The sequence below is a fragment of the Atractosteus spatula genome, chromosome 3, assembly GCF_055471065.1.
Source record: "Atractosteus spatula isolate fAtrSpa1 chromosome 3, fAtrSpa1.hap1, whole genome shotgun sequence".
Taxonomy (NCBI): Eukaryota; Metazoa; Chordata; class Actinopteri; order Semionotiformes; family Lepisosteidae; genus Atractosteus; species Atractosteus spatula.
Window position 1 is genome coordinate 55,980,512 of NC_142708.1, and position 18,939 is coordinate 55,999,450.

The following is an 18,939-nucleotide window of genomic DNA, read 5'->3' on the forward strand; positions in this document are numbered from 1 at the left end:
TGATTATATTAGCTTTCAAAATGTTTCAAAATACCATTCGAAGTCAGAGCATTGTTTGAATTACTTTTTTCGATTAGTGTCACTTCTAATGCAAAGTGAGACCAAGGGCAATATTACTGCACAGCATGTTTGATCAGGCAGTGAAAAATGGAAAATTATGTACATTTCATACATTTAATACTTATACTTTCAACCTTTATTTTAAAAAATAATTACTGACCTTTATTCTTTAGCAAAAGGCTTTAACATTTTAATTTAATACGTTCTGTGTTTGTGTATCTACTACAGAAAAAGTAAAAAATAGCAGTTCTTCTAACATTTTGGAATCCACATTACAATGGCACTTTTTATCAATCCATCCAGTCACAGAACTACAAGGATTCTTTTAAAGACTCAGACCTAATAGAACAAGTTTAACACTTAGAACTTTGAATAGGAGTTCTAATGAAACAATTTTACTTTTTCTCCAAGTAGTCGAGATCAAGTCTTTTACACATAATTATAGAAAAATAACAGGGATTTATATTATTGGTCTGTTACTCTAGGTAACAAATGCTTACATGGTATATTTTAAGTAATTTCTCATTTTCATTCAGAATAAAGCAAGCTGTTTACATCATAATATGCAAAAACATCATACAAATATAAAATTCTTTTTTGCAGATACCTTTAGTTATCACATAAACCAGAAAACACAAGTCTTCCAATCTTTAAAAACAAACCTGGCAGCACAGATGACATAAAAAGGAACAAAACAACAACAACCGATTACTTAATTAGATAATGCCTAACTTTTAGTTTCAAATACTAGATAAATGATTCAACCAAACATCTTTGCAAATACAGTACGTCTTTTCTTCACAGAATTCATAAGGAGCTGATGTGCAGACATTCACTTCAGTCTATAAAGTGCTCAGGAACTCACTGACCTGTAAAATAATGATCATACCATTATAAGGAAAAAGACTCTCTATGGGAAACATTTTGCAGAACAATTTACAATTTTACACAAACAAGATGAGATCTGCCTAATGGACAGGAACATGTAATTAGCATTGTAATTATGAAAACATGATGATTACCCATTTGCACTTTATATATTACTCTTCAACTATAATTTTAGAATTCCTTATTGTAACATAAACATTGTAAATCACAAAAAAGCAGAGTAACTATACGGTTGTGGGTTCAAATCCCAGGCATGGCATTGTTGTTGTATGACAGAGCAAGTTATTTCACTTTAATTGCTTCAGTAAAATGCACACCCGTACAAAGGAAAGCTCCTTCGGATCAAAAGTATCGACTATATAAATTAACAATAACAAAAGTAATCAATTTATCAAAAATGTAAAACTTAAGTTAGAAATGGTTCACCCCATATTTCTAAAACAGCACAGTACTTCTGTATTCAACCTACAGTTTGCTGTTGTTTAGTGAATTTGAGAATTTTGAGCTTCAGCTTGTGAAAATGTTTCTTATTGTAGCATTTGGATATGCATTTCTAGAATTGTAATGTACAAGTCGGCTTGTTTTTGCAGAACTGTTAGGCACCCCTTTATAATTAAGTAATCCAAGGCAGACAGTGAACATGGTCAGATGTTTGGATATTTCTGCATAGGAAGGATTTAACATATGTAACTGTATCTCTATGTATATCTGAAGATTTAAGTGATCTGTTCAATTTGAAATTTAGTGTTTACATTGTTACAGTTTTCTTACTGAGCTGTGAGTTACCAATAGGTAGGAATGTCTATGCAGGTTTAATATTGACACAACCAGACATTGATGTTCAGTTACAATAATTTGTGAAAATGAATTCAGCATCACACACAATGAACACAGCGACACAGTCCTGCAATGACAAGGAATTGTAGGAGGTACAAATGTCTGTTTTTTATTCAGATTTATTAATCTTTTAATAGCAATTTACTTATTTAACTGTAAATTTTTGTTTATTTGCTCATTTGAAATCACCTTTAGTCCTTGCACTCCCTGAAATATAAATATAAACATACATTTATACCTGAAATTATATTTAAGTGTTGTGGAAAAAGCATTAAGAGAGCAGCCAGCTATTATTGATGAATAGAGCATAATGATAGTTTATGTGGAGTTATGGCAATGAAACACTCCTTATTAAATGATGCAGGCCATGGATCTAAACTATAATAAATAATGTTCCAAACATCACTTTTTAGATCTCAACAACTGGCTGAACTCCAAACCATGTTTTATGACTTAAAGTACCACCTGAATTACAGTTTTAACTTATTCTAAGAACAGCTACAATAATAGAGAATTGGTTTCAGAGAACCTTCAGTTTTATCTATATATTTTTCAGGAAGGGGACTGACAAGGTTCTGAACCAACTCATTTGTGAATTGTCTTGCTGGATGTTTTCACCTGTGCAGTCATTTCAGTGTACACCAAAAAAAAAACCGTTTTTCTTCATTTTTCATATCCCAGAGACATTAAAAAAACAGTGGACCGTTGTCTGTGATCGGGTATGTGTGTCTGTCTGGTAAACATTAGAGCCTCATATATCCTAAAGTCCTAAAAAAGGGGTAAAAGCTTCTGTTAGCTCTGCTAAGACGTTTTTAGATATTGCAGGATTTACCCAGCTTTCAATATGTCTCAATTGAATGTCTGGGTCTGGGAACATTATTTTGGCAAGATCTACTGAGATGGATCTCATCTCTAACACTGAGATGAAGTATGGAACCACAACAACACTCAGGGAAAGAACATGTGTCTTCCCCACCTCGAGCAGCATGTTCTCAAAACAGAATTATATTATTACTCATAATATTGTTCTCTGACACAAAGACAACTTAAGGGTTCCTATTTCAGACATGTTTAAGCTGACATCAAAGACCATTCTTTTCTAGGCTAACAAAAATACAGATTCAAAACTGCCCAGAGAACACAAAAACATTTTCCATACCTTTTCAATCATAGTGGCACACTTTCTTTTGTCACCTTTAAAGTCTTCATTTACATCCAGAGTCAAGACAGGAACATCATTCAAGTAGTCAAAATCCATGCTGCAGAAAACAAATATTAAATTGTTTAGGTGTTCTTATACAATTCTTAAAAACAGTATCATGTCCCTGGATTTTTATAGCCTGTTGACTAAACCTGACAGGTTCTAATGACAGGTTCTACACAGTCATCAACGTTTAGTGTAATATACTGTATTATGAAATTAACATTATATTGAGTAAAGGTACAAATTCTGACCAAGGGTCTGCCACTGACATGTAAAGTATTGCTTGTGGTTTGAACTTGAGTTTTGATTTCCCCATTATTAGCAGCAAATTTTATCAAAAAGAAAATATCCTGTGGAATATAACAGAGCATTTAACCTTTCACTTAACAGAAATTCCTGTAAAACCTATTTGTTAACAATATATGCAGTAGATCAAGAAACAAAATATCCTATGAAATATTCTGAAATGACAGATGAACATGTTGTTTTCACATGTAGCATGTTTTATATGCTTATTTAAAGCACTTTAATATTTCAAAAAGCAACACAGTTGGTGTGCTTAAGAAAACTCTTCTCCACATCACTAAAACCACATGAAACTCAACCTAATCAAGCACCTACAGAGTCTTTAAAGAGGACATGACGGTAGACCACCAGCTTGCTTTCTTTATGGGAGTTGGGAGTGTAATGTTCAGTGCAGTCTGAGCACTGTTGTCCAATGAAGGAGCAGTTTCATTCTATACCTCTAATTATTGAAAAAGTATTAGTTTCCTTAAAATATTAAAATTTCACGTTCGGTCATATCACTATTATTGATCATTATTATTTAAATATTATAATTAAATTTACATTTTAATATATAATTATTACAAATATTAAGGGCAAAAATAATATTTAGCATCGAGTCCTATGTGTTGTATCTGAAATGTTTTAAAAATTCTGCTTTGAAGCAGATTTGCTGCACACAAAATACAATTTGCCTGGCATTCTAAAATATAAGTTAGAATTCTGTATAAATAAATACAAGTTTGTTTTAAATATCACCATTTGTTCTGAACATGTGTTGATTAAAATCTTTTAACCAGTCCAATGTTCTGGCAATATTTAATGTGTGATGCATGTACATAATACAGAGCATTATTTATTTTTGCTCCCTAGAACAGGACCTGTCTTCCTCTGCTATTCATTTCTTTGCTTAATTTTCTGCTTACAACATTTAAAAAGCTGGAAATAAAAATTGTATTCCTTTAAACCTATTTACTTGAAAACTCTCCTGAGGATAATATGAAAATATTGTTGTTTAAAGTACTTTAATTGCTTTCACGAATGCTTCCCAGCAGGTGACTCGAACACTGAATCAGTCATTGGCACAGTAACAAAGTGTTGGAAAGGCTGACTTTTAAACAATACAAAGGGTCATTTTAGGTATCTGCTTTGTTCATGATGGCCTATGACCTTCTTCAACTGATTGCAGTTTTGATCCTATAACCTACAGGTTAGCAGAGTATTAAAAACAATGAGACAAGAAATACATGTACCATCAGAAGAATGATTATAGCATGATACAGTACCTGTATATATATTTGTTTTATCATACTTTCCTAGTTTTCATGCAGCTTTACCATATTCTTACTTTAACTTCTCTGTGCTTTACTAAACTTTACTCATCTTAAACCATACAATTTTTAATAAGGGTTTATTTGTTTCAAGCGGAATCTTTGCACCAAGCCAATGCAATTTAAAAACCAAACTGCTTTGACCTAGATTCTACGGTCAATTGAGTCTCTATTAATCATTCTACACTTACAGTACATGGTGATAGCTTTTATAATTCTAAGTAAAACGTCCAAGTTAGACCTCTAAGCAACACTTTCTGGCACACTCTCAAATGCCCTTGTTATGAGACTTTACAACTCAAGCTCTTGTATAACTTTAATTGAACACTCACTGCACAAGGCACCGATCCCTTCTCTGTCATAAAACAGTCGCAGGGTGTCTGTGTGTCAACATGAATATGTATACAAGTCTGTCCAATGCATCACAGAATCTTATTAATAAGAAGAATTCCTTGCACTTATATAGGGATTTTCATGTAATTTTTCATGACAATTAGTGAGAAATTGTCACACCGATCGGATTAAGGGACAACTTTAAGAAGGAACAACTACACAAGCCCGGAGAGAGATTTAGCCAGGCCCAGAGTAATAACCCACTCTTACAGTCCCACAGGATTCATAATCAGGACATCTGTTTAACATCTCATTGGAAGGACAGTATCTCCTAAAGCACAGTGTCCTCTGTCAAAGTGAGGCGAACTGGGTTGAAAGGTCTGGTCTTGACGAAAGAGTACTACCTACCAACCCTCCTGCCCCACTTAACAGCAGTAACATGAGATTCTTTAGAGGTCTCCCATCCCAGTATTGATCAGGCGAGAAAGTGGTAATCAACACCATGCAGGTTTTCTATTTCGTACTTATAACAAATATCAGAGGTTGAAAAAAGCAGCACTTATGTAGATATGGTACTCTTAAAAATACTGTATGTTATTAGTCACAACAATGGACAAAAAATAGCCAAGGGTAAAAATACCCATGGTTAAAAACAAGAATCTTGAGATTTACAGCATCTACATCAATAGGGATTTCAGTGCCTCTATGACTGTGTTTTGCTTTTGAAGTTTTAAATGAACTCCTAAACCACACAGCTGGGAGGATGTTTCTCTGCAGCAGGGATAGAGGTCTCACCGCATGGTTTTATGCTGAAGCCAGCTCTCGTGCTTGAAGTGGAGCTTCTCCAGATACTCCAGGGGAATGCCTTGTTCTTCCTCTCGGCCCCGCGCATGCAGTCGTTCCATGCATTTCTAATATTGAATAGTGACAACAATTGACAAATTTGCCAACACCAAGCACTATAAATAATAATTCATATATAATATTCTACATACTCTCACTTTGAGATCACTGTTTCACCCCCTCTTTTTCTTGTGATCATAATGCAGCACACTATTTAAAACAATAATGACTAGCACTTTATAACAAGAATCTTTTTTAATACAGTGCCTATGATGTAAGTAATTAGCGTGCAAGTTTACTAGACCAATTTAAATTTCCTTTGTGTGCTGAGGCCTGAATTGTTAAAACCCTGCACTGAACGCACATCTGGGTTTCAAAAATAAAAACAACGCTCCTACAATGAACCTAGGACTAATTATATAACCATAATAAATAGTCCGAGACCTTTGATTGTTGTCAAATGCCGCATGTATTTTATATCACATGACAACAGGCCAGAGAAAAGCTGCCATGCCTGAAAGGAATGTCCAACAGGACAAGCAATACTGACTGCTCTCCATTACAGAGCATAATGACACCCTTCCCGCCAATATTGCTCACATAACAAATGTACAGCTGAGGGCAGCCTGTATCTCCCTGTACCAGAATAAAAGCAGGCTGCCTCACAGGGCCTACCTAAAAGGACCCTGAATTTTACACTGAGTGTCTAAAACGCTGAGGATATTGGTTACTGGATTCTAAGACTGTGAAATAAAGTGAAATTCCAGGTGCTCCCTTACCTCAGGAATTGCGCGGAGATAGATAATTCCATCTAGCGCAAGCTGTTTTCCAAACTGAGAGTGCAGCCATGTATGCCAGTCCTGATAGATAGCCCATTCGGTTTCATTAAAGCATTCACTTTCATACATATTAGAAGCAAAAATGTATCTGAAAAAAACAAAAAAGACAGGACATGTATATCTGGGATGTTGCAAGTGCCATAAAACAAAGGTAGCCTACTTCAGTATTCAAGTGCTCAACTATCTCTTTATTCTCTTTGTTTTACCACATTAAACCACAACATACTACTTTTTCCTCTGCAGGTGGTTTAATAGAAAAACATTTAACACCCTGTTCTTACTGTATGTGTCGTAATAGATGAGTATTTCAAGGTATATGTTTAGTATGGAACAGAGCGGACTGCAGTCTTTGAAGACTGAGAGGGTGCATGACTGATCAATAAACAGTTCTACAGGAAGCTGCACTTACGATATTACTCTTGTTCTGGAAGATCTGACTGAGTGGAAAAATGATACTTTGGAATAGGTAACTAACTCAGAGATATTGCTTTCCTTTTAAGTGTTAATGTGTAACGAAAAAGCCATAAAAATGAACTTATTAGAACATGACCCTTTCTGAAACAATTCTACTAATGCCAAGAAACACTGTAAAATATAAATGTCTTAAACCAGTTACAACAGGAAAGGCACAACTGAAAATCATTTTCTGAACTAGAGCTGGGGATCCACAATTATGGTATAAACATAAGTGTTAATAGCCATAAAAAAGATAATTACTTTAATTTAACTCTTGAACAATGCTTTCTAAGTGAGAAAAAAAAACAAAAATGTTAAGAGTTGACTTTCTGTAGCTGATTAGGTCAGGGACTTTTAGCATTTTCCAGAGAAAGTTTTGATTTGTGCAGTATACTATTTACATATCCAAAAGAAGTGGACAGCTATCTATGATTTTAATATTGTTTGTATTAAACAATGTGCTCATTTTTTGTTATCTATGATTTTTAACATTAACCATGTTAAAATGCTCGCTGTCAGTAGCATAGAGACAGGATTGTTTCACTACATGCTGGCTTGGGAGATAGAATTACATCATATTTGACAGTTAAATATCAGGTACTGGACTAATGTATATATATACATTATATTATATTTTATAATTATAAGATATTAAAGATATATGATTAATTTCTTACTTCTTGGCATACTCAGACTTCTGCAGTGCATCTGAGCATCTTCCTCTGAATACCCTGGCTTGAGATTACACATGGCATGTGCACACAGCATTATAATTCGACTTAAGTAAATCAATTCAGATAGCACGCAATACAACTGTGTTTTTAAATGCTGGAAAAATCAGTCAGATAAAAATAAAATTAACCTTATTTGCCTACCCACCAACTGATCACAAAATAACAACACACTCGTTATTTACCAGGGGCTTCACTGGGTTTTTGATTTGGTCCTGGAGGGTAAGTCAAACGTTTGAATTAATCTGAGACAGAGGCTTGAATCGTGTCTAAAATGACAGGGACAACTATGATTCAGTAACTTCCAGATACTGCAGGTCTTAGAAACAGGCACTAGTTCAAAGCCTGTGAAAAACACTCAATGTGTGACGTTCTAGTCACGTGGCTTACTAAAACTGGTAAGACAGAACATGGTGCACAGAGGAGGGGGAAGAACACTAGCACAGTCCATCCACCTTGCATACTGTACCTGTCACTGTAAACCGATCTCTCAAAGAACTGCACTGGGTTCTCAGCGTCCAGGAGCTTTCCATTCCGATAATTGAGCTGTGCACGCACTCTGCTCATGCAGGCATAGGTCTGAAAGGTGTAGGCCCATCTCTCTGGTTTCTCATACATCATCTGGAGGACATTCCCACCACTCTTCTGAGACGTTGTTAATTCCTTTTTTAAAGAAATTAAATACAGTGTTACCTTACAGCTCTATAAATGAGGTGGAGTAAAGAGAAAGATCATTTAACAGACGTACAGTTATATAAGCTTCACTTAGATGAAACCTGTGCAGTATATAATTAAAGGTTTTCTTGGGATCATTAAGGAATATTATTTTTTTTCCAGGGTAATGCTCCCACGATCATTCAATGCTGAATTGCACTGGGGGTTTTTTTCTCACATCAAGTTGAAGGCTGTTTTCATATGAGGACATTGCACATGAATATCTAGAGAAATACTTTCTATGACTCAGAGCTGTAAGATATTAACAAATCCAGGGAATGAAGAATATTGTCTCTTCCCTTAAACTTCCAGTACATGGTACTTCCAAACATTTGAATGGTACCACATAAACATATATAAACATAAATATATTTACATACCAATAAATATACAAAATATAATAACAATTAAGTACAATTTCAATTATGTAAAGCCAGCAAGGTTTTTTCAGAGTCTATTAGAACAGCACAGGGGACACCACTGTACATTATTCACCACTGGTGATTACTGTATAAGGAAAGGTGAAGGTTTACAGTTTAAATCAATAAAATGTCCCTTAAGGAACTCAAATTGCATTACCCATTCCATGAATACTGTACTATATTAGTGCCAAACATTAGTGCCAAAAAGATAAGACAGTCTGATTTGGTACAGTTAGTTTTACTGCAAATATTTGCAGTGCACCAATGGTAAATTTACTGAAGTTCTAGTCTGTATAACAGCCAGCAAATTTACATTCTCTGCTTTAAACAGATTATGAAGTTTAGATAAAGATAGCAAATTTCCACAGATGGAAAAGGTAATTTTTTCCAAGAGACTGTCAATGTTCATAGCATCTGACATCATGGAGTCCAAAGCATCAGATGACCAATATGATATGTTGTCTTGAGAATGACATGGAGCAGCTGGGGGACAGCTGCCTCTGCATGCTCCTAACAGCCACTAAAGGTTTGTCGCAATGGGAACTGTCAGGAATTGGAGCACATGACCATATTCTCTATGTCAGATACAGAGTTGCTCATGTCCCTTCATGACTCCTCACATTAGAGAGGCTGATCAGGCCTTGGGTACTTTCAGAAACATCAAACAAAGCAAATGTGGTCTGATAAGTAATAGTACAAACTTCAGAGTGAACACTGTTTATGGAGAGCATCTGTCCGTCTTCATCTCTCGCCTACAAAGGGATCCTAGGGTAAAGTATGGGGATTTGTCAACACAGACCTTCCCATTGTTTCACTTATTCCAACATTACTGTTATAACATCTGAGCATGTCATCCTCCTGCCCTTCTTGAGCTGCAGCACAAGGCCACCTGATCTCAACCTACTGTAACTGAATGTGAGTGGAAGACTCTTCCAGGATTACGTTCCCACAACATACTCCTACAGTAGATCCATTCCCCAGCAAGCCACTGCCCTTGAAGAATACGTTAGACACAACTGAAATGAGCACTGAACTTAAGGAAACAGCCCTTACTGTTAAATAATAAACCTTTACGTCCTACTGAAATAAATACATTTCCATTATTTCTACCTTATGACTTCCAAAAACAGAATTTATACAGTCATAACACTGACCTTTGCATCGATATTTGCATAGTCTGTTTAATGTCCAAAGGTTATCTCCGCCATGTCTTGAGTAACAGCATACCATTTGTAGCCAAAGGAAGAACCTTGATCAAAAGCTGCCTTTGTTCCTAGATCTGCTTACACCGATCGAACAATGTAAACATTCTCCGTTAAGGGAGTACATAAGTTACACCTTTGGCAGTAGTTTGCTTTTCGAGCCTCGCAAACACCTTGTGCTTCTGAATCTCCTATTTAACTTGTTTTTTTAAAGGTTTAGACCGGACTCAATCGCTGCTATAAAAAGGACAGTGCTAAGGAGAATATTTTAAAATGTCCCCCACTGTTACCTCTCTTCTTATGAAAGAGACATTGCACGTCTGTTGCCAGGTGAATGTTTTCGTGTGTCGCACAAAAGAAAAAGAAATCACTTCAAAACCTACTGTCACGGCACCAGCTAAAAGCGATTCAATACAATGAAAACATATAAAGCTGAAATCAAACAAAATGGATACGGAAGATCAAAAAAAGATTTTTTCAGGCAAGAATCAAAAACACGCAATGTGGCTGCCTAATGTGGCTGAGTCCTTCTATCTCCGGGGATGGAGACGAACATTTGGAACACATAATAAACCAGAATCTACCGAGTGAAGGCAGTGCGGAGGGAAGTTATGTAATGGACAGTAGAAACAGTAGAAACTTGAACAATAGCAAAATGAAGGATCTCAAAACCTGACAGGAAGGCAGTGCAAACACTCCAAAACAGGAGTCATCACTTACAAAGACACATTCAGAATTCTAGCTGCCGAATTCTGTTCATATGTGTATAGTAATATACCGTAAGTGTTGTTTCAGAGGCTCTCCAAGTAGGGTAGTCCATAAACAATCATTGAAAACAATGCATGAACCATTTGTTCAGCTACAAAGACAGACAACTTATCAGTTTTTTTGTGATTTATTTAGATTTCCAGAAGGCCTTTGATCAAGTTCTCAATTCTCAAGTTACAGGTAGTTGGCATTCAGGAAAAAGTTACCTAAAACTTGATTTACAGTATATCAACAGTCTTGAGTTGATTCTGATGACACACGATTCTGCTATAGTTAGTAGGCAAGTTTGTGGATGATATTAAATTAGGAGGATCGGTGAACACTGCAGAAAATGAATTTAGAAAAGATTTTGATAAAATTCAAGATTGGGTAAACATGTGCTAGGTAATGTTTAATGTAGACAATTGCAGGGTTTTGCATGTAGATAGTAAAAATATCAACTATAAATGCAAAACTTAAAACACTAAGCTACAAGAGGCTACTTATGAAAAAGACATGGGTATTAATCTTGACACATTGTTTACATCTTCCAGACAATGAGGATGAAATAAAAAAGAGACAAGCTATACAGCCATGTGTTTGAAACCCATGGCTGTTTCCTTCAGCAAACAGCTGATAAGATCCTAGATTCTTGTAGCAATATGCTTATAACCACCAAATAGGCTATATCGGCCAAAACGCCTCCTCACTTCTGTAATTTTAGTTGTGTTTTTATGGCAGCAAAGGAGTGAGCCCGGAAATATTTCTAACACAGAAAAACAATACTTTTTTCCAGGAAGTTCAAAAGCCAGTACAGGATAGTTCAGATAATCTGGCCCGTGGCATCAACTAAAGATAATAAGGCATTGGTTTCACATAACAGATGGGAGGAAAACAACCGAGGCATAGTGCATTAAATACTGGTAGGGATAGGGAAAACAATGAAAAGAAGATGCTACAATAATTTATGAGCACTCATGGATCCTCAAAAGCGGTATTTAAGATTCCTAAGAAATAATCAATTTAAAACGGGGTGTGTAACCCTACAACTCCACTAACTTCTGCGGAGAAGCAGAAATAGACTGTGGCTTACATCTGTCATTTAAATAACAAGTAATTATATTTAATAATTAGTAAATAACGATGCTGGAGCCAATACATATGTTTGTGAATGCATTTAGCTCTTTTCGATTAATGTGCATAATGGTACAGTATCTATTTTTCAAGTTACGCAAAGAGCCATTCTCTTGCCACGCCCCTTGGTAGAAAGGCGTGTGGCTAAGGCAGAAAGGCTTTATTGCCTGTCTTTGTTTCAGTATTTTGTGAGGACATTGCCACCTTGTGGTTAATAGAAGAAATAAGCTATAATAATCCCTTACACTTCCACAGCGTTTTTCTCAACATTCCACACTAAGTGCTTTACAGGTAATAGGAACTCCCCTCCACCACCACTGACGTATAGCCCCCACCTGGAGGAAGTGACGGCAGCCATTACTCTCACCACACATCAGCTGTCAGTGGGGAGGAGAACAGAGGGGTGAAACCAATTCAAAGATGGGAATCATTGATAAAGGCCTGGGGAAAATATGGCCAGGACACTGGAGTTCACCTACACCTTTCGAGAAACACCCAGGGATTTTTAATGACGACAGGGAGTCAGGACCTTAGTTTTATGTCTCATCCGAAGGACAGTGCCTTTTGACAGTATAGTGTCCCCATCACTATACTGGGGCATTAAGACCCACATAGACCTCAGGATGACTGTGCCCTACTGGCCCCACTAACACATCTTCCAGCAGCAACCTTAGCTCTCCCATCCAGGTACTGGCCAGGCTCACACCTGCTGAGCTTCAGTGGGTTGTCAGCTGTGAGTTGCAGGGTTATATCAGATATATTAGAACTGTGGAAATGAAGCTCTTGTCATCCCTTTAAGTATAATGCCTTAGCCCTTTATAAACTACCTGTTGAGCATTTCTGCCCAGAGTAGCACAGGCCAATTCAGAGGCTATGGAATGGTGTGTGTAGTAAAGGTTAAAGCTGCCTTTAAGAATGTACAGATACTTTGTGAGAGGTTTGCAAAAAGTTTGACACATGAAGCAGAGACACAGATTTAGTGATGGGCTAAAGCACTATGGTAGATTATGTGCATGTACTGTTAATATACTTTAATTACCCCTATGTACTGTATGGAAATTTCCTTGCTCTGGAATACATTAAATTGTATTATTTATTTTATTTTTTCATTTTTCCATTTTTTTAATTGCAGTGAATATTTGTTTTTGTGCATCTCTACATTTTCTTGTGTATGAATTGCTTTCAGTTACAGCACTTGTGAAAGTTCGAGTAGGGAGCCGCGTCAGTTTGCGTAGGTTGTAAAGAACAGAGAAAGGTTTATTCCATGCTGAAAGGAAAAGAAAATGTTCTCTTTTCTTTTCCTTTTAGCGTGGAATAATCCTTTACTTCACTTGTAAAAGTTGTTTTTCCTTTAAAGGAGCTATATAAAGTTAGATAGTTGCCAATAAATAAAAAACATGAAATAAAACAAGTCAATATATTTTTACAAGTGTAATAGCTGTCTAACATTTAACTCAAGCTTGTTATAATTAGTTTGCAAAATGGCTCCAGTGCAGACTTTCTCAAACCACACAGTATTTTATTACCCCACTGTGAAATATGTGACTGCCGTTTGCCAATGAGATCCCAGGAATTTGTCAGAAACATTCTCAAAGTCGCTTACGAGATCCAGTGCATGCCAGTTAGCAATCTAATAAAGTCATTTTTTTCCCTAAAAACACTTGTTCAGAATCAAAGAATTACTCTACATTCTGTCCACTGATCAAAATTGTAAGCAGTGCTCAAGGAATGTCACAAAGGAACTAGCAATTCACATACTTTTATACAGATCCACCGCGCTGGTGAATTAATGAGATGCATAAGGCAGAAATAAAGACAGCTGGTCATTGGGGCATTTTGTCAACAGACGTGTGAAATGCATGAAGGCACTTGTTGGGGCATGATTTCTGAGACGGATCACTGGCATACCACATGCACATTGTTCTGCCCTCAGCAGGAATGTGAAATACATTGTCTGTGGTGATAAAGCAGCTCTCTGTAAATGTCTATCTGTTGAAAAGGTGCCCTTTTAAAAGCTTTTGTGTGTAGGAAAGCACTGCATCTTGTTTTCTGTATGGTACGTTTCACCTGGTTGGCACTACACTACAAGACACAGTAAAGATGGCATTCCGAGTGTAGGAGTGCCTACTGGCTGTAAAACGAGCCTGCAGTTATGCATTGAATCTACAAATAGAAACACATAGAATCATCTGTGCCTACTTAGATGCAAAATGCATTCCTTCCAGCTCACAAAAGTACATCTCTTGCTATGATTCTGGTGCGTCACTTACCCTAAATTACAATTGATAAATTGTAGTTATGATTACAGACTATTAGTTTATACTTTTCCTCTCTGTGCATATATGCAAGGGTCCCTTTCACTTATTCAAAGGATGTTTCCTACCTGAAAATGAAAATGTTATTTTTTCACGTGTTTGGAAAGGCTCCTTATTAAATGTTTATTTAAACTGTATACAAATGTTATGCATTTACAAAAGACCCTGGATGCCACAAAAAGTCCCTGACTTCCTATGGCGTTTCTCAGGTGCTACTAAACAGATGGTAGGTTTGCACTTCTGAATAAGGACAGCTGAATCCATGGTGATGTGCTCTCTGCTGTAGATCACCGCAAGGCAGATAACTGGAGCCGGAAGAGGACTGGATCAAAACGCAGCTATTCAAAACTATGCCATCTGTTTAGCTGCTGTGTTTAACCTAATACTGCAGGACGAAGCAGCTGCCGTCTCAGAAGTACCCAACAGATGGCAGCCTGCATTCCTCACGCAGCACAGACAAACCCTCCTTTCCTTAGGACAGAATCCTGTCAAGCTTCAAGATATTCCCTTCAGAAGGCAAAGTGATGGTGTATTTCATTGGACCACTCCAACTGGACCAAACAACAAACTCAAAGTCAAAACCGCTATAACTTGTGGACAAAGTTTAACAAACAAAAACTATGTTTCATTTCATATATCCTTGACAGGATTTTTCCAAAGTTTGTCTAAAATACCTGGGATTGGTTTATTCAGACAATTACAAAATTTAATTTTCATTCAGACTTGATTTGAAATTTCTCCAGTGTAAGCCATGTGAGAGGAAAGCCAGAGGTTAGTCACACACCTCAAACACAGGTGGTCATGTTACCCATTATTACCCATAATGCTAGACCATTGCTACTCACCCCGGGGTCCATGGAGAGGGAGTCCCTAGAAACAAATTAAACTTCTGATCTGTTCTGACGAAGGTAATACATTGACTGCTCAGTCTGTGCATTCTCAATATTCATTTTATTTCAGATAGGATTACTAAAATTAATTGTTAATTTCTGGGTTTTATGTTTAATTAGGGGAACCTTATTAAGAGGGATTTCTCAGATAGGAGTTCCAGCCAAAATAGGCTGAAAACCCTGGTGTAGATTATTACATTTCAGTGATATCAGGAATTGTGTATTCTCTAGAGATCCCTGTTTAAAACAGGCACATCAGTTCAGCTAGTATGTGCACCATCTGCTTTACAGACTTCAGGCACACCCTGCCCTCCATAAAATGTGAACATTTTACAGTGGAGCATTTATCACAGCCACTAAAAGTACTGAATAATCGGTGCACAAGGTCCCCTGCAAAATACCACTTTTACAAACCTTCTATAACACATTACATCACTGAGCAACCAAACTTAGTTTTTAGCAGAAATGTTGTGACTAATTGATTGTGAATTTGAGACTACATTGACTTACAGAAAATACTCCATTTTGAATATTGCCATTACAGTTGTGTATTCTGTCAGTTTAAATAGGACGTTCCTATTCAAAGTGATATCCTTATAACAGGTCCCTCTTCCAGAATACTCTTGAGCAACACCAATCTAGACAAATAGCTTGAAATGCAGTAAGATGTCATTTAATATCTCCCTAAACCTCCACACTGCACCAGTGTATTCGGCTGTAGACCTGGGTGCTATGTGAATGGAGTTGGTATGTTCTCCCTGTGTTCGCATAGGTTTGCTCCCACAGTCCAAAAGACATACTGGTAGGTTAATTGGCCTCTCAGAAAATTGTCCCTGGTGTGAGTATATCTGTGTTTGTTTCTGTCTGCCCTGTGATGGACTGGTGGTATCCTGCCACCAGGGGTTGGGCTCTGGCTCCCCTGTGATCCTGTTTTGAATAGAGTGATTAGAAAATGGATGGATGAATCGAAAATCGGGCACCTCATATTCGCTGTGTTGAGTCTGTACATTGCACCACCTGGCTATGGGCTCAGGTACGATCTCCCACTCCTCGCTGTATCCCTCCAGCAGACGCACGAACGTGGACTTGCCTGCAGCTGACAGATCAAATAAAACAGGAATTCAACTGTTATTCAAACCTTCAGAACCGGACAATCTGATATTTCATATCCTGGGGCAACACGTCCATCATTACAAAGGGGATGTCCTTAAAAAATAAAATGCCTGTCCCTGAAGTGATGTCCTTAAAAAATAAAATGCCTGTCCCTGAAGTGAAAAGCTAATTTGAAAAAGAATATTCTCCCATTGTTAGAAAGCTTTGTATTCCTGGTGATGGTCATGGCAACCTGGAGCCTAACCCGGAAGCACAGTGCAAGACTAGACTCTTGACAGGATGGCAGTCAATCATGGAGACACAGACAGGGACACTTTTGAGACACCAATTGATCTAGACAAAACAACAGAAGACAAAACTGGTGCCCTTTGAATAAACTCCAGGTGAACATGTACACTCCACACAGAAGGTGCTTCAGTCTGGAATTTAACCCAGGATCCCAACAATGGCACTAATTACCACGCTCCAAGCTGATCTTAAAGGTAATAGTGATACACTAGGTGATTAGTCTAATTTAACTAATATCTACTGGTCAGCTCACATCTAGACATCATTTTCACACTTCTAGTTACCAGACTAGTTAAGTCACCAGGCCAGAAGAGACACATTACCTAACTTGTCTTCTTCATAGTGATGTATTTGTTCCAAATTGACTAAGTTGCAATTATTAAATATTGCAAAGGAACAAGTAATAGGTTTATTCCATGCTGAAAAAAAGAAGAAAGAGAACACAACGTTTCGGCCGTGGAGCCTTCACGTTGTGTTCTCTTTCTTCTTTTTTTCAGCATGGAATAAACCTATTACTTGTTCCTTTGCAGCCTACGCATGCTGACGCAGCTACCCACCTGAATTATTAAATATTGTTTAATACATATATCTATTTAGAAACATAAAATGGATGTGTCAATTACCATGTTTATTGATCACTATGTGCACAGTGGTTACTTGACTTGTGAATAGGGCTAATTACAATGAACTGTGAGCAAGAAAATTGACAAAAACGTGTATTATTACACAGTCCTATTTATTTTTACACATTTGCCTTATTTCTATAAGAGTATAGTAATCTGAACAACATACTGTTCTATTAATTAGAATCCATTTTTACAGAGGAGAAAAGCCTTCATTCTAGGTATTGTATTTAAACAAACAGAAGCATAAGCTCTCTACACAAACGACTCTAAGATACTTATAATAGCATCTGTTTTATTGTTCTGTTTGATCTACTAAGTATTCATGATTTTTAAGAAATGTTTTATTACACGACTGAAAATAAATTGCGAGACCAAAAAATGGACACACCATAATGAATACTGAACTATGCGGCACCTTCGGGGAAAAACATTTTAGGTATATTTTACATTTTAAAAATGCCTTGGTTTGAATTACTTGATTTCACAAAATAAAAGAAAAGCTAATTTCTTCTTGTTGACACAACATCAATACATATTAAGTTACTGTAAGATCTTACAATTATGAAAACGGCGCATAGATTAAGAATTTGGCGCCACATACGAGGAATGTATGAAACAAAACTGCAGCTCTGCCACTTTAAGCAGTAAAACTTTATATTAAGAGAATTAAAAACACAGTCATTCTCGGAACATTTTATGTGTAAGACAAAATAACAGTCTGGATATAGATTACCAAGCTCATGTCGAAAGAGAAACTCCAGTTGACGTTTTATTTTATACTTACCAATATTGCCTTCTATTGATATTTTCTTAACCCTTGTCTCTAAACTGTCGTTCAGAGGACTTGTGCAGGCTCTTTTCGGCGTAGGTGACATACTTAAAAGACTGAAACTTTAATTTTAAAACGACAATAAGCGCTTCCCGGTTCTGTGTGCAGACTGCAGCAGAAGTACAGAAATCGCCCAGGAAGGAAGACAGTTTGAAAATTTGGCGCTCAGAGCTGTCAGAGTGTCAGTCCTATGAAATAAATCACGATTTCTTAAGCACCGCCTACTGCAACACTGCAGCTGTCAAAACCAAAGTGTTGCACTTTTCAGCTGTTTCAAAAATGATATGCTTTCTGAAACTTGAACTATATAAAATATATGAAATGTACTCCAGTGTATAAAACAAGGTGTATTACAATAAATAAAATGTAATGTTGTTTATTATTGAGCAGAACCCCTCTAGCGCCTTCAGGTTGCACAGGACTCCCCTACTACTGCAACACCTACTGTACCATAATGTTCAATTACACTGTGAAGACCAATCAAGAACATGGAAGTAAGTTTGATTAATGCTTTATACTTTTATTTTTTTGTAAAATATATTTACAGCCAAGCTTGAGCTTCATGATGTAATGTATTTTTTTTTTAAATATTCTGGTATATTTCAGAATCTGTCTGTTCCTCAATTATAACAAGGACACCAGTAGTCCAGGATACAAACCACCTAAAGAACAGATCCAATTCTGTCCTGACAATTCCTAAATGAGCTTCACCTGTCTGTGCTAGTAATACTGCCACAAAAGTCAGTGTGTGTTTTCTCCAATAACATTGTTTAATCCTATTTCATGTGGGAGTTGATTAGTTGCTGTTTGGCGAATGCATGCCTTTTCATTTGATGTTGTCATGGAACTCTG

General features: G+C 36.7%; 1 protein-coding gene across 1 annotated transcript; it reads right to left on the reverse strand.

The window, feature by feature from the left end:
* Positions 1 to 181: 181 nt before the first annotated feature.
* Positions 182 to 18,204, reverse strand: dck (deoxycytidine kinase). Its single transcript, XM_088911810.1, has 7 exons — positions 18,043 to 18,204; positions 16,212 to 16,327; positions 8,277 to 8,470; positions 6,561 to 6,708; positions 5,734 to 5,849; positions 2,945 to 3,044; positions 182 to 929 (listed from the first exon to the last, which is right to left on the reverse strand). The coding sequence occupies exons 1-7, from the start codon at positions 18,131 to 18,133 to the stop codon at positions 903 to 905; spliced, it is 792 nt and encodes a 263-aa protein (XP_088767936.1). The 5' UTR covers positions 18,134 to 18,204; the 3' UTR covers positions 182 to 902.
* Between the last annotated feature and the right edge of the window lie 735 nt (positions 18,205 to 18,939).